Source organism: Hipposideros armiger, unplaced genomic scaffold (genome assembly GCF_001890085.2).
Source record: "Hipposideros armiger isolate ML-2016 unplaced genomic scaffold, ASM189008v1 scaffold_182, whole genome shotgun sequence".
Classification (NCBI taxonomy): domain Eukaryota; kingdom Metazoa; phylum Chordata; class Mammalia; order Chiroptera; family Hipposideridae; genus Hipposideros; species Hipposideros armiger.
In genome coordinates, this window is record NW_017731532.1 from 676,871 (window position 1) to 694,839 (window position 17,969).

A 17,969-nucleotide genomic window follows, 5' to 3' on the forward strand; every position below is an offset into this window, starting at 1 on the left:
AGCTGGTGTCCCAAGCCAACTCTTAACCAACGCGCCACATGGCCGACCCTGCTAACAGTTCTTTGAATTTCTTTTTTTTTTTGTCTTTTCCTTTCTTTCATTTGTGTGTGTGTGTGTGTGTGTGTGTGTGTGTGTGTGTGTGTGTGAACCATACCTCTCTTACTTTTCCATGTGGCTTGGGTGGAGCTTAGAGAGTGGGCATGCGACCTTGGTCTGGCCAAAAGAGCATTGTATTATCTGGTCATAACTGGTTTATGAATGCTAAACAAATCCAGTTCAGATAGTTATTCCCACTACCTGTCCTTAACTGATAAAGAGTTCTGCTCTTTTGTGCTCAACTGGGAGCTATGAGGAGATAAATCTGAAGCCTCAGGCAGCCTTCTTGCCTTGACAAGGGGAACAGAGGGAAGTAATGAATAGAGGCCTGATGATGTATTTGAACCCTTGGAACCAAATGTGCCGGAAAGCAAATTTATATATGGACTTTTCAGATACATGATCCAGTAATATTCTCCTTCAATATGAGCCTAGTTTGGTTGGTTTTCTGTACCTTCTAATTAAGAATGCCCCAGACAAAGATAATTAGGATATTTTGATAAAAAGTGCTTGCTACTCAGTGATTAGAACTTGCCATATACTATACCCAAGTGCACAGTTCCTTGTGAAAAATGTAACAAAGGAAAAACAGTTGGTGGATTTGTAAATAAACTTCCAAATAAGAATGAGGTCAATACTATAATGCTCAGATTGAAGGAAGTTAAAAAGTAAAAGTCACATTTTTCTTTTGAATTAAATACATGAATTTGTCCTTAAAATGTTTTTCCTACTGCCATGTAAAAGGGTGCTAACGACACTTTTAATCAAAACACTTTTATATGACAAATCTCTGGATGGATAAAGATTAAGGAAATAAATATGCTGTGAGTTACACAGAAGTGAGTTAGAAACACAGAAAGCAGAAAGTCTAGAATCTCTGTTGTGTTGGACTGAAACTGAAGCATCAGTGTGCAGTCATGATTTGAATATATAGAGATACAGAAAGATATAGATGTGTGTGGGTGTACATACATCTATATCCCAATCCTGTCAGTTCAGAAGGCCTAGGAGCTATGTTACTCTGATGGGTTCTAAACACCACTCTCCACTAAAAGGAACCAGAGCTCCTCAATGAAATGGCCGTTTCCAGGGCTATGGATGGGAAAATGTAAGATAATTCAAAGTGCGTAAAGGATAACAGGGACATGTCAAAAGGTCAAGTGATGAAGTTTGAAGAGGTTCCTACTGGCCAAATTTGGCATGATTTTAGTATCAAAAAGCCCACTGAATAAAATAAGAATCCACAAGTACGTATGATACACATGAATGAATGAGTGAATGAATGAAAGAAAAAACGAAGAAGAAAGAAAAACTCTTTGTTAAGTAGAAAGTGAACTAATAAATAGTGAAGGAAATTCAGAATTAGAAGAATAGCCATTTGGCAACCAATGTATTAAAATGACTCAGTTAATAATTATCAATGGATGCCAAAAGTACCAGATGAAAGTATAGAGAGGATACTTATTGTAGTTTGAAATCATGTGCCCACAAGTTAATAATTCAAAGAGAAAAAAGTAATTTTACAGTGGAGAAACCTGACAAGCACCACCTGAGCTAAGTAATCAAAGTTAACATTACAAGTAATGGGACAAATCACCATTATACGCCTCCTGAAATGACACACTGAGAAAAATCCAAAATTATTTCTGTGGTCTTCCTGCCAAATATGCATAACCTGAATCTAATCATGAGGAAACATCAGAGAAAGCCAAATCATGGGGTATGCTACAAAATAACAGGCTTGCTGTCAACAAAACTGCAAGGTTAATAAAGACAAAGGAACGTTGAGGAACAGTTCCACATTAAAGGAGACAAGACAGATGAATGTGACAAGTGACCTGGGATTTTCTTTTGTTACAAAGGACATTTTTGGGACTATTGGTGAGATCTGAATAAGGACTGCAGATTAGAAAATAGTATATTTGTGTTAATTGTCTCATTTTGATTCTTATACTGTGGTTATAAAAGCTAGTGTGTTTATTTTCAGGAAACACACACTGAAGAGTTTGGGGATAATGGGTCATCATGTCTACAACTTAAACAGAACTCAAACAGTCCAAGAAAAAATCGTATATGCAGAGAGGAAATTCTAAAGCAAATGTGGTAAAACTTGAACACTTAAAAATCTGGGTGAAGGGTATATGGGAATTCTTTGTCATATTCTTGCAGCTTTTCCATAAATCTGAAGTTACTTCAATATAAACATTTAAAAGAAAAAAAATCATGTAAAACATATTTGAAAACAGCAAAAATAAAACAAACAACCACTTTAATATGCTGCCCTGAGGACCCAGAGACTTACAGTATTGATACAAAATGAAACATGCTTCTAATTTTAAATATGGACAAGTAGTCTAAGGAACTTGGAATTCAAAATAATGTAGATTAGTTGTCATGCAATGTAATCAATGGAATTTAGGGGGGGAAAATCCTCTTTCATGCTTTTTGCATGTAAACCCGATGTTTTTGCTAGAAAGTCATAAGTTTTCTATGATTTTTATTTTTCTTGTTCTCACAATAAATCTTTTTCAGAGGCATGCTTTTTTCCTTCCTGTGCTCAGGGTGATGACACCTTTCTCTTTCTGAAGAGAAAACTGTACCCCTCCCCTCACTTCTTTCCCTATTTACATTCTTTGAGTGAGGGAAGATGTCCCCATATATGTTATATAGTCACAGAAGGGATTGTTTTCAACTCCATTACTTGCCCACGTGTGTGCTGGTCAAATGCCCATTTCACATGGACCAGTAGGCAGCAGTTGGACAGCAGTAGCTCCTACTGTAATTCCTAGTGTTTTTCAAGGTGTAAAATAATACAGAGCTGCTGACCTGAGACAGTGCATTCTCCTATCCACAGTGTTCGGCTCTATGAAAAATTCTGAAGACATGGAGTACCCCAAACTAAAAATCATCAGAATGTAAAACTCTCCTCATCTCTGCCTCTATCTAATACTCCTATTTGGATAGTATGCCCACTAAATACAATGTACCATCTTCCATATCAAGTCCCGCCCACCTTCTTAAGTGGGTTTTCGGGGAGAGAGAGTCTCCGGGTGAGTGTATAAGAGGAGGTGCTGCTGGGGGTGGGCAGTGGTGGGTGTGCAACGCAGTAGTGGGGACACTGGCTGAGGTGACAGTGAGGAAGGAGAGAAGAACTCTTGCTTCTACAGGGAAGGCTGACATAGCTATGGTGGGCCATCGACTGTGCTTTTTAATTCTGCTTTATCAGTCATGTAGATAATAGAAATTCCTTCCAGATTCTGGCAATAGATTGTCAGAGTTTTTAGTGTTATAAAGAATTTTTTTTCTGTATCTTTATGGATACTTTAATAGGGAGTTGAAAGAAATGTATTTTGAGCTGTTAGCCAGATGCCATTTTAAAGTGAAATCTTGAATGAATTGGCAAGGCATATAGCAAGAAACAAAGGGAAAGTGAACTCTTCAAAAGCATATAAGCAAACTAAAAGAATTTTGGAGGAATAAAAATATTCACATTATAACATAATCTGAAAAAACAGTATTTTAGGAATATCTGTGGAAATTACATAGTACACTGAAGACCCAAATAGAAGCAACATCATCTTCTCTCCACCTCAAGTAACTTTATTAAATTAGCAAATGTCATAGCTATTGAAACTAATATCAATGATTTTTTTCCCTTAAAAATATGACAGTTACTTAATTGAGAAGAAAGCGATTTTTGCTTTAGAATAGCAATGGATTTAGGATGGTTTTCCTATACCACACACACTTCACTTTAAATTTTTTTGAAGTTTAAATTGACCTTAAACATTGGATCAGTTTCATGTTTATTTAGCATTAAGGCCACTGCTAGCCAATGGAGGTACCTTTGTGTATATTAGCAAAGGGCATCCCTTCTGGGAAGATGTTCATAGACTTCACAAGTGGAACACAAGCTGTATTTTAGCGCCCTACTGCCTCCTTTAACTCAGGCACCTTTGTGCAGTGCACACACTACACATATGTACACAGCAGACCTTGCTCACATACTGAAGAACTCAAGATTTCAAAGTCAAGAAGGAAAATCATCTCCAGGATCATTAAATGAAAATCAGTAATTTTAACATTGTAAGCTCAATTTTTAACCTGTGCATATATTTATGTGACATTATTAAAGAAGACAAATATTTGTGTAGTCAAACCACTGCCACAAAACATGTAAGGAAAGTTCCCAAGATGTCACAAACATAGATAAATGTGTAAGGGTGGTGATTTAGCCCACAGGCACAAGGCACATATACACTTGCTTCGTGGGGCAGCGAGGGAGAAAAGCTAGGTGTCACTAGTACAGAAAATATAGTCATAATAACCACGATTGAGGCTGATGTTATCTGGCAACTTAGCAATGAGTGTAGCTATCATGGAAGATGAAATCATTTTATAATAAATACATTTTATGATAAATATAGGTTACTGTAGTATATTTAAATCATACTTGTCTTTATTTTTGAAAGTCTGTAATCTACACAGAACGCATGTGTACATTAGACATTGAAGTGAAAAATACACAATTTCAAAAATGATGCATATTTAAAAATATATATTTTTGAATGATTACTTTTTAAAAAAGGTTACTATAACCAACGTAAAAGCTTTCAAAAGCAACAGATTTTTGTTGCTGTTAAATGCTAAAAAGTACAAAAAAAACAAACAAACCACTTATACTCACTGAATTGGCATTTGTTGCATTTGGCCAAGGTCTACCACCACCTGGACCCCTATAAGACAATATAATAAGTGCCATTTTAACATATGCTTTAATTTTGCTACTTCACAATAAGCAATAACAAATCATATAATATTAATGTAGTTCAGTTACCATGCAGTTTTAGTTTAACAATGAAATTACTCTGTTTATACTTATTTTTTAGATTTTTTATTTCTTGAATCAAAAAAATTTTGTAATTTCACATAGCAATTTTCTTTCCCAAGCAAACTACTTTTAGTAAGCCAGGATTTATTTTAATAGTAAGTTCAGTTATTGTAATAACCACTAAAAGTAGTAATCACCTATAGCAGCAAATATATACATATACGGAAATCATTATGAAAACACACTTTTGGAGTATAAGTACTTATAAAGCAAATACTATAAACCATAATCTTGTGGCATCAATATAAGTGCTACCTCTATCTCATTCAAAATGAAAACGAAATTACTTATATCAATATATAAAAAAATGAGTGCACTTTTTAAGATACAAATAAATAAATGTACATGAAAAGTGTCTAAATTTGCCTCCCTTTCAAAAACTTGCAGACTATCACATATTACATTATACATTTATATATCAATCTGTCTTTCAGTGCTCTTGCCAATTAGGTTACTATTAAACAAGGGAATCAACTTTATTTTAATAATTGTAGTTCAATACAGTGGCCAGAGTAAATCTTGGGAAAAATAGGAGGTAACCTATGCCACTGTATGGCAATATATTCTTCATTTTAGGGTGAAGGAGAATGACTTGTATTCCATAGTTTAAAAGACATAAATCTTTTAGAACAAAATGAATGCCTAATTAATTAAGTCAAAAAGGTCTCTTGTTCTCATGCTTTAGTATTAAGTATAACTGAATAAATGCTGCCTAATAAAAAGTAGACTATGTCAGCTGGTCATCTGTAATTAGAGTCACTCAAAATCCCCTTTCCTCGCCACTCGCAGTGAAAAGACAGTGAAAAGTGTTAATTGACAAAGACATGTCCCCTGATTCTTATTCTAGGGACCTTAAACCTAAAGTTCTAAAGGTCAGATAGAGGCTGTCCAAGTTAGCTGTATTACCCATGATTGCTTGGAATATTTAGAACTGTTTTCAATTTATTTTGGGATTCCCCAGGGATGTAAACAGCAGGGGAGTGCATGAAAGGATGAAAGGTCTGTCCTTGGGCTCTGTCAGGATGCCCAAGTACAATTTTTCCTAATTCTGTTTAAGGGGAAGAAGGAGAAAATAAGATACCAGAGGGGACTTGGTTGAAGTATTGTGCACAGGGAGAAGGTGAGGGGCACTTGGATTGTCTCTGGAAACTGTTGCTTGTCTATGATGGTGATGGTGATGGTGATGATGGTGATGATGATGATTTTGCAATTAATTATTGGAACACTAGAAAGATGATTTTACATGTAGGATTCAATGTTCTAATGGACAGAATTGAGGTTAAACATTGGATATATGTTGATCTGGTAACACATTTGATTTCTTTGATGTTAATCTACATGATTTGTTTGATGTTAAGTAAAACACAGTTAAGAAACTGAGAAATATTCATCTTAAAACAACATAAAAAATACTATATCCAAATCATGGCAAATATTTGTATATAATGATCTCACAATTTTGAAATATTATGTTTATATAAGTACTGTATGAAGATATATTAAAAATAATACAATATTTTAGTTGTCATTTAAAAATCTGTTTAATGTTAAATTAACATGCTAAATTAAATGTTAAACATTTTACTTAAATAACTACTAATAAAATAACATTAAATTAAATGTTAAATCTATTATAAGTAACATATAAAATATCTTTTATGCATTTCAATTATTTGACAAATACTAATCGAATCTCAGCACACTGTGTTTCACATTAAATTGCATTTTAATATAATAGCTTAAGCATTCATATGGATAAACTGAATTTCCTCCAATGTTACCATTGTGTTTGAAAATATTTTTGTTATTAGTTTTTATTTTTATTGAAGTTTATTGCAGTGACAATTGTTAGTAAAGTTACACAGGTTTCAGGTGTACAATTTTGTAATACATCGTCTATATATTACATTGTGTGTTCACCACCCAGGGAAAACATTTTAGGTTTCACAAAAAGCGCTAAGTGAAATGGTGGTTAGAGTAGTGAGTGGTTCTAATAGAACAACTACTTAAGCACAGTAATTCCCACTACTTTTGAGGGCCATCAGTATTATTAAGAAAGTAGTCTACAAACTATAACATAGGCATTATTTCAAATGAAAATTTCTATACAGGTGTAGTCTGAAGTAGAATAAGGTTAGCTTTGTTTAAAAATAAAGAGAAAAATGGAATTTAAAAGAAGTCTGTATTGTTTGGTAAGGGTATGTGGATATGATGAAATCAAAACAACCATGATTACCACAGAGAAAAATGCTCTTTTCTTCTGTAATTCACAGTTATTTTATTTCAAGATAACAACTACACAAGCTGTGTAATTCTATAGGATATGATCGAGAACAAGGTCTAGATCCTTTGAAATCCTTTGTCCGCTTAAGTTTCTATAACAATTGCATTAGAAGGGCTTGAACGCGAAACCCTAAATTCTTTGGAAATTTGTAAAAATGTAGTTAATTTAAAAAGAGTTTCCTTTTAGAAATAATCTCTAATGCATTTGAAATCATTTACATTGTGGCTGTGGTGTGTACATTTTCCTTTAAATTACTGAAATTGATATTAAGCTTTTAGTCCTAAAGATATAATACTAATTATAGGAAGAATAAAAGTATGCTATCATTTAATTTTGGATGAAATTAAGTATAATTTATTTTGCTTAGAGCATGAAAATGTAAAAATTATATCAGAATAACCATTTTTTTTGGAGGTGACCAAGATTTTTTTAACAAAAAATTATTAAAATTTTGTTCTAAATGGCTTGTTCTTCAATAAAGAGATAAAGTTGCTAGTTAGAACACCGTATTTAATTACTTTAGTGACCAGGGTATTTTTCATTGTCATTGTGCTTTCATGGCAAACAAGAAAAAGTGATAAGCTAAAGAAAACTCATCCAGATAATGATTCTCTGGTAGGCGCCTCCTGATCCAACACCCAAATATCTTAGACTGTTAAAAACGAAGCTTCACTTTTATAATGCCTTTACCTTCCATTTTGAAGTTACCCAACATGTAAAAAGTGACATGAAGAAAACCACAAATGCCAGTTAGAAATACTTGTTTGCCATAACACAGTAAGATTTACTTTGTTTTAAAGATAATAAATTATGAAGTGAATTTCAATCAAGTCTCCTCTGTTGAGTACAATGGAGATAATATATATTTTTTTATGTCTCCTTAAATTCACTTTTGCTTTGTTGTGGCCAATATCAATACAAGATTTATTCTCTCTGGTTGATCTTCCATACATCAGAACTTACCCTGTTAGGGGGAAGAATATACAAATGTACATATGTAAATATTTATTTTCATTGTCCTTGAAGGAATCCTAATTTATATAAAAGTGAAAATGATATAAGACCCTAAATAAAAGTCAATAGTAAACAATAATGGAAATCTGGGGCGGCTGAGTGGCTCAGCTGGTTAAGAGCTCGCTTGGGAACACCAGCTCTGAGCAGCAGGGCTGGGTTTGGATTCAACATTGAGGGCCAGTGACGCTCGCCCTCTACAGCTCAGATGGTGAACAACAGCTCGACCTGGAGCTGGGCTGCTGTGAGTCGCCAGCGACGGCGTGGGCTGCAGCAGGGCTGCAGTGGGCTGCCGTGAGCTACATGAGTGGCTGGCAGCCAGCGTGAGTGGCTGGTAGCTGGTGTGAGCTACCGGGAGCCATTGTGAGCGGCTGGCCAATGACTGGCAACTGATTGCCTCACCCGGGAAGAGCACAATGATAATACCAACATGGGCCAGTGAAGCAATGTCCTCAACAACTAGACTAAAGAACAAAACAGCAATTTGTCTACCTGTCTGTTCTCCTTCCCTGATTCTCCAATGCTGTTCCCCTCCCCCCGATTCCCCAATTAAAAAAAAAAAATAATGGAAATCTGAGTCTAAGGCTTAAAGTTTCTTTAAAAACTATAAACTATATAAGTAGTGAAATATTACAAAATAAATACATTTGAAAATATCTGGGTATATTTAAATGAGAAATCCAAATTCAAATAAATATAATGATATTAAAATTTCAGCCATATTTTTAGTCTCCATAGTCTAGGGAATTAAACGTACCCATATGTATCTATTTAAGTACATGTAAGAAAGGAAGTAGACCCATTAAAGCTGCCACTTGAGTCTCATGATTTTATATATACTCTAATTATAATGAAGAGTAATATACAAAGTGATATTACATTCTTAATATTTAATGATAATTATGGACTGATCATAGTATTCAAAATGTATACTCCTTACATTTATATATAGTATTCAAAATCATATTCCTTAAAAGCTACGGCATTTTAAAGTCAATATCTCAGGTAGGTAAATTTTATATATATCTAAATCCTATTGGTAAGAGTTTCAGCTTTTGATATAAGCACAAAATATCACTCGCCGCTTTTTGTAGCAACCATTAATAAAGGCTGAGCCTTTGAGGAATTTAAGATGTCAGGCTCCATGTCTATCCATTTTTACTTTAAAAGTGAAAAGACGAGATAGGAAAATTTGACCTACTTTCTCCCCATGTTCTGTTAGTTTTAAGTCTGGCTGATACCCACCTATTAACCTATTTTCTATTTTAGGCAAAATTGCTTTCCATGAAAATGGTTTCAGAAACTTAAAAAAAAAATCCCTGTGTACATCCAAAGGGCATACATACTCACAGTATATCTTCAATGCCATTAAAATGATAGCAGAGTTGTTTAATTTGACATGTAAGTGACCAAAACGTGGACTGATGGGAAATATATTAAAGGAGACTACCCACAATCCTGTATTAAGCATTTTTATCATTTCTGGTAAGCTTTCTTTAAGCCACATCATGGAACTGATCCTCTAGTGAATTAATCAGTCACTACAAGCGCCTGGTGTATATGGAACTTTGAGGGCAAATTAAATAATAAAAAAATAAAAATTCCTTTAATCAACTGCATTATATTGGCTGATAGAAACAACCTATTCACTTTGGGCTTGAAAGGCTTTTCAGAAAAACAACACAAATCTGTTAGTTTACTCCTCATCTAAGTATGTCTTGAATTTTTAAAAGGAAATTCACCCTATACCATAGAAAGTTCTTTAACATGGAAGATACTTCCAGAGAGAATTCTTCCTGTGTTGAGAGTGGCCCCAACAAAGCAAAAGTAAAGACACATATTAGTATATGTGTAAGGGTTAAAAAATGCCGCTCTTAAGAATCACTATGTATCTGTTAAAATGATGTTATCAATATTCAATTGTTCACTTCTGTAGAGTTAAGTCATGGTGCTGCTGTCGGCATCTCTTCATACTTTTGTATAGACTATATGGAGACTATGTGCTTATTTATAAAAGACATTTTAATTATAATGAAATAAAATATGAAAATCCCAAAGAATCAGGCTAAAAGTTGGCATTTATGGCACCTGAAAATGGAAAAAAATAATTAAAGGTTGCAATTTAAGGAAGAAAAACATAGAGAATATCTTCTGAAAAACGAAGCAAACACTACAGTTCCTGTTTCGTACATTTTTATGCTACATAGACATCGAGGAGCTCAAACTATTTGACAACTTAGTGTGACTTCTGAAGACCAAAAATAGAACACGTTACTAAACAGGATAATATAGCATTTTGCTTACATGTTCATTCCAGGCATTCCAGGACCACCTAAAGCGTTCAGTGGGGGTCTCATTGCACCTCCATAGTTCTGTAATGATAACCAAGGGTCAGACTACCACAAAACAAAAAAACAAAACCAAAGAGGAGGGGGGAAAGAAAGGAGAGCAGGTTAATGACTTCCCTACATAACTCCTGACTGGGTAAGGCCTGTGCAATTCATGCTCTGAAGGGTCCACTCTTGTACTTTTGCTTCTAGTTTAATAATTACTTTGGTTGTGTCTTTTAAAAACTATGTGAATATGTAAGATCATTGGAGCATGTTAAGTGATTAAGGTATAGTTGCAATGATAATATTTAATATATTTTTATTAATTTCCTCATATCTGTACAACAGTGAACTTTTAAAAATAAAACATTACAAATCCCAAAACTGTTTTTAAAGAAAAGACTTTGTCAACATGTTTAAAATTGTCAGACCCAGGACCATTACATAAAGTCTAAAAGAAACCCCATATGAACCCAACCTAAGAAAGCTGAATGCAAACTTCTGTTCATAAAATAATATATCCAACACAGAAAATGCACTTATACAAATGTACAAAAATATATAAAAACTAAAGTACACTCAGAATATGTATGCATGAATTATATGACTCAATAGGTTTCTGCAAACAACTATTATGTGCATTCAAATGATGAAAACATTTTAATGTTTTAGCATGCATATCATATTAGCTTACTTTAGTTTCCATAAGGGTCAAAAGATTAAATTTAACATTATCATGTTGATATATTTCATCACTGTCAATCACTTTCATGCTTGGCTTTTTGATACCACTATTCCTTCAACTCTTCTGACTACTCTTTTTCAGTTTCCTTTGCTGGCTCCTTTTATTTTGCTAATTCTTTAAATGTTGCTTTCCCCCATGTTCTAACCAAAGCATTCTTTGAATATTCTAAGAATAATAATTCTTATTATTTTTTTTTATTTTTTTTTAGCTGAGCCATCCTGCTACCTATTGGTAGCTTAGCGGCTGCTCAGCTCGGGCTGGCATCGAACCGCTGTTGCTCAGAGCTCAAACTCTTGAGCGAGCTCTTAACCAACTGAGCCACTCGGCCGGCCCTAATTCTTATTATTTTAATGAGCACATGTTTATGGGTTATTTTATCTCCTACCCTTAGTCCAACAACTATTTATATATTAGGCATCCCAAATCTTTTATATTTTGCCATGCTAGATCTCCTAAGCGCTTAGAAAACTCTTATGTGGAAGTTAACATGAGTTGTTTCCATCTGGATAGCACTTCATGTTCAACATAACTAAAAGTAAACTGAATATTATCTTCTCATGACTGTTTCTTATACTGCCTTCCTCAGTCAGTTCTGTGGCATCACCTCCACACAAAAGTGCAGGCTAAGAACTTCCAGGATCTTTGATGTCTTCTCCTTGTCTTTCAATTCCGTATCTAGTCAGTTACCGCAAAAGCTATTGACTTATCTGTGAAATAGCTCTAGGAATAGTGCTCTCCTTCGTATCGCTAATCTTTGTCATTTACTGAAACTACTGTGCTGTCTTAACTGGTCTGACTCGGCCTCTCCCCTCCAAAACTCTTCTCCATACTGCCTCCAGAACTATGCTTCTAAAACTCAGTCCTCTTTCTGTCACTTAAAAGCCATGATGACCCACACTGCCTATAAAATGAAGATTAGACTCCTCAGCATAGCTCAGTGAGGTTAGTCACAGATCAGCCAGCCTGTATTTCCTGCCCTCATTTCCCATAATTCCGACCTTCCTCCCTATCTCCCAACTACATCCTGCAGCCTACTGAATTTCTTGTGATTCAGAAACAAGCAATACACATTTACATGCATATTAACTCATCTGCTGTGGCCTTCTGTGTAGTAGGTGCTCAGGTGCCAAGAAAATATTTAATGAGAGAAAAGTCTGTTAACTGCAGAGAGGAAGCCACTGTTTATAAATAAGTTACCTAGTTACATGTTATTCTCATTGTTTATTTCTTTTACTTTCAGGAAATCTTATTTTCACATGCAAATTTTGTGTGCTACGGGGGAGTGGGAGGTTTCTATCCACACCTGAGTCATTGTTAAAAGAACAGCTATTTCCCTTAACCTTTGGAGCAAGCACAGTGGTGGCAGCAGCAGTGCTAGCAAGGAGTCTCTGAGAAGAAAGTCTTTGGGAACAAAAATCTGAATGGTAAAGTATAATAAAAATGCTTCATAAGGAAAGTCTCCCCCTCAGTTTGGGTCTTAGAAGATCTGTGTTTTATTTTATCAAGAAAAACTGTAATTTTCCTGATATCTCTGGACATAGAAAGACATTGGTTTGAATCTCTGTTGCCACTGTTCCATTTTCTCTGCGCCTCTTTCTGTATGTGTGAACCTGGGCCAGTGAGTGATTCTCCCAATGATCCACTCAACCTTAATTTTCTTATCTGTAATGTGATAATATCATTTCCCTTTTAAGCTTGTTGGAGGATAAAATGAAATCACATAAAACTCCTATCATAGTGCCTGGTGCATTAAAAGTATGATACCTGGTGCTTGAGAATTATGGCTGCTAACTCTTTCTTGTCACCCTTAATAAGAGACCCACTTTAAATGAGTTCTCTTCTCATCTGCATCCCTTGAGCTCTGGACCCTAACAGAATTACTTTGCTGGTTTATGTAATGACTCCCTGACAGTGTATGCATATTTCTGTTCTAGATTTTTTTTCTCCTGCATAGTAGTTTTTTATTTTTTATTTATTTTTATGTATCTGCATCTCCTGCTCACCAACAAATAACTTGAAGGCAGAGTCTGGTTTACTCATCTTTGTACACGCAGTGCTCAAGTATCACAGGAAACGTGTAAGAAATTACCTAATATATAATTTAATAGATTTACAAAATATTTTCATTTTGTGAATAGTATGAAGCAAAAAGGAAAACAGAAAGATAAGAGACAATAACAACTAGCTTTCTAAGTGGTATTAACAAAGGCAGAATAGAAAGCGCTAATTTAGAATCACTGAATTTAAAAGCTGATGGCAGCTATACAATTCCATCTGGTTTAATCTCTCTCCCAATGCAATGTTCCTGACAAAATGGTTGTTCTCTATAAACTTGGGAAGTTTATAGAGTTTTTCCATGATTGGGCAGTTTAATTTCTAGAGAGTTCTTCCTTATACTGAACTGAATTCTACCTCCTATCTTAGATTTGAAAATACAGAAGTCAGTTTACTCTCTCTTTACATGAGAGCCCATCACGTACTTTCATCTCATCATTAATCCATCTCAGGTGTCTGACTTGGATATCATGGTATGTTTTTTCTTGTAGATAACTCATAAATCCTTTTAGATTTCTAGAGGAACTAGAGCTAGTTGGGTGGTCTTGGTGAATTTTTCTGTTAATCATATGGCATTCACTGAGCATAAGAACACAGGCAAGCTAAGTGTACCTTAGCACAAAAGCAAGTAGAAAAATGACTTCAAATTGGTATTAGGGAAGGCATAATAATATTTTTTTATGTCTCTTTAAATTCACTTTTGCTTTTGTTTGCTTTGTTGCTTAATCATGTTTCTTGATTAAATAGATAATTTTGCTTTTCTATTGAAAGAATATAAATTTTTAAAAATCATGTATTGCCACTGAACTTAGATTTAAAATAGATTAAAGGATGGGAAAAATGTGCTAATATATGAAGCAAACTTGTATTTCTTCATCCATGTAGTAATTATTAATCGCGTTTACTAGTATGTTTGAGGTGTGCACTTTGTCTAAATTGGCATTCTCTAAGAATCATTAGACAATATATATTTCTTTGTTCTGGTAATTCAATTGTTCCAATAGATAACTACTGTTGTCCTCTTTTCCACACTGACCTTAAGCTCCAAAAATAATGAAAATAATATCTATGATAAGAATGAGACGTGTATTTTGTTTCTGCATAAAGCTAATGACAATATTCCGGAGGCTGTTTCTATAATTGTAGTACAAAAGATGCATTCTGCTTGTGGGTGACATTTATATGATTGATTTTCCTCTGACTTTGATGACCTCACATATATTTATATAGTGCATTTTTTTTATGTAATAGGGTATCTCTGAAAAATTTGGTTATATGTCCTTCATGTTTCAATATAGTTGATATATATATAATTGCATGTTGGCTAGAAACTCTTAGGTCTATGTCATATTATCTGGGTGTTAGATTCTTAATTCTTTGATTCCATTGGGCACACAACAAAATATTAATTCAATTTTTAAAAAGTGGATTCATGAAACAGACTCGTAAAATGCTCGCTTACAATGCTATTTTTGGAAAGGATAATGAAAATAAATTAATTCATCTTTTAACTAGTGTTATGACATGCTAACCTCTGACCTATGAGGTAAAAATTTTAAATTCTGGGTTTTGGGTTAGTTTCTTTGAAATGTAACATTATAAAATTAATTTCTACCCCAGGTAGTTTTCCCAAGAGACACACACAAAATATTTTAGCTCAAATAAGTGATATCCTGGAACAGCATACTTAAAAAAATGTCACTAACAACTAGAATAGGTTCAACCTTATTGTATATATACTTCTGGGAAATACTGATAGAGAAGTAGGCTAACATAGATATATACTGACGCATTATGCTTGCTTAGTAAGACCCATTTTAATGTTTATTTCTAAATGATGCTTCATTGTTTTCGTATTTTATAAAAAAATATGGTTGTATAAATTGTTAATGGCATTCTCTAAAAGACTTACAGAAATATATTTTACGCTGCTTACTCTATTTCATATTTTTGATCAACTGGGTTTAACTTATTTAACTTATGTGGTTATCTTTTATAATAATTTTATATATTTCCTTAAAAAATAACTAAAATGGTAATAGTTACCTTTTTATAATAATTACTATAATGTATTTCTATGCAATGTATATTCTTAAATGTACTGAACATATCTGTGATAGCACCTGTGAAGGTATAGTTTGTTGTTACATCAATTTGGACATGTCACAGATATTATGTTCTCCAGCACTAAAAAACATATTATATCAAGCCTTTAATTCATATAACAAAAGCCAACATATAATATAGTTTGTTTATATAAAATAAAGTAAAAAAAAACTTAGCTTTTGCTTTCTGCATTGATTATTCATTTACCTGTGGTCCTAAGGGCACCATTCCTCTTGGAGGAGTCATTCTCTGCATTGGTCCACCCATATTTGGATGTCCTAAAAAACAAAACAAAACAAAACAAAAAACCCAAAAGTGTGAAGATATTAGCAATATAATGAACATGAGTGCTAAACCAGAGTCTAGTCACCTTCTCTCTGCTTGGTGTTTAATTATTCTGTTTCTTATGTTATCACTACCCTCGCTATCATGCATAATTAAGAGTTAACTGAAAATATAAATAATTTGGCCATGTTATCTGCAAAAATGCAACTGCTATAATTATGAAAGATTTATCCAAGTACAAATTTCTGTAAAAATATAGGATTTCTTTTGAGATTCTGCACACCTATTTCACTTTTACTTTAAGGTAGTCACCTTGTTGTCGAGTTGGGTCCATTCCACTGGGAAGTAATGGTTGACTTCCTGGGACACCTCCAAGTGCCTAATATATTTAGTAAAACAAAATTAAAAGTAAATATTTATAAAATAAGTGCTTTAACAATTCTCTTAAAATGTCTATAATTACAGAATAGAGCTGAGTATTTCACAAGATTTTTTTGTTTTTGACATTCATTTATAAATTTCATATGTCTATATACCTAGTATTAGTTCTTAGTTCTAAAAAGATTCTATTTTGCCCATTTTGTGGCAAACAAAGTAAGTATTGTTTTTTTGGGAAAAATCTAGGCAAAAATTGTTGTATATTTTTCTCAGCAGTATAATGAATGCTTGCCTCCAAATTAATTTACTAAGTGTACTAAAATAAGTAATTTTGCTTCTTCAATGTAAGTTCTCTGTTTCTACAGGTTATTTTACTCATTTGGGATTGCAAGAGTAGAAGGACTAAAATGCCAAGAGGCCAATGAATATTTTTTGTAGTCACATTTTTCCTTAGAAACTATTTAGAAAAGTAATATTCCAATTAAGTTCAAACAATTTGGCTGTATGGAAAAAGAGAACTACAACTAAAAAAGATGGAGATTAAGAGTTAATTTATGCAGGGTATGATACTGGATATATACTGAATTGCAACATTTTATAGTTGTCTGAACAGCGCTTAGAGCTGAAGGAAGCTATAAGCAATTTAAACCTTATGAAGTATATATGTGCACACATATATACATACTCCTGACAACAGGCAAGAATTGCTATAAAGGTTTTCTAATTTAAAGCAGGATAAATCTTGTTTAATTCGTTTAAAATTACAAATATTAAAAAAAATTAATATTAAAGAATTTCTATATCCAGATCAGAACTGTTTCCGTAATTATCACTTGGGATGCAGTACAGAGCTGCCATTTCTCATGCTAGTTTTCTAATTATTTGATTTTTTTTTTTGCTTACATGCACACTCAATACATTTTCCCTTTTTTTAAAAAATTAAAATTTATTGGGGTGTAAACTGACTCTGGGTGGTGAACATACAATGTGATATAAAGATGATGTATTACAGAATTGTACACCTGAAATCAATACATTTGAGTTCCTACTATATGATCTGTTCCCTGCTTACCTTTCCAACCTAATTTGTTGCCACTGCCACACGGACATTCTACAGTCCAGCCATACCAACTTTTAGTTTTTTTCAATTTATGCATTCAATCAACAATATCTAAATGCCAGCCATTAAAAACAAAACAAAACTAAAACTAAAACTAAAACTAAACTATCCTCTCAAGGAGCTCACAGATCCTTAAGTGCTTATTGCTGACATGTTTTAAATCTCAGTTTAGGAATCGCTTCCTAAGAAAATTCTTCCCTACAACCCTAGTCTGGGATAAGTTTTCCTTCTATTTGCTTTTAAATATGTACATATTTTTTTAATTATAGAAAAATTACATAGATTGTATAAAGAATTCCCATATACCCTGACACAGATTGCCCAACTGCTAAAATTTTACCACATTTGCCCCATCACCCTTTCTCCTTCTCTCTCTCATTTTATCCTAAGTCTTTCTCAGAACCACTTGATAGCAAGTTGCAGACCTAATGCCTTCATCAATCCTAAGTACTGCAGAATATAGCTCCCTAAACAAGGGTATTCTCCTGCATAACTACTACACAACTTTTCAAATCAGGAAATCAACGACGACACAACACTACCACCCAAGCCACAGACCACATACAAATTTTGACACTTGTCTCAATAATGTTTCTTTTTTCTTTCAGGGACCAAGGACCTCATGAAACACATTGCATTTCGTTGTCATGTTTCTTCATGCTCCTCCA

General features: G+C 33.7%; 1 protein-coding gene across 1 annotated transcript in view; it reads right to left on the bottom strand.

Moving 5' to 3' along the window:
* The window catches only part of SSBP2 (single stranded DNA binding protein 2), a 280,570-nt gene that overhangs the window by 32,743 nt on the left and 229,858 nt on the right, over positions 1-17,969 (bottom strand). The window contains exons 7-10 of the mRNA XM_019652585.1: positions 16,116-16,182; positions 15,726-15,796; positions 10,587-10,654; positions 4,784-4,832 (exon numbers count right to left, since the gene is read on the bottom strand). Of these exons, the coding sequence (XP_019508130.1) occupies positions 4,784-4,832; positions 10,587-10,654; positions 15,726-15,796; positions 16,116-16,182 (255 nt within the window). The remainder of the gene's footprint in view (positions 1-4,783; positions 4,833-10,586; positions 10,655-15,725; positions 15,797-16,115; positions 16,183-17,969) is intronic.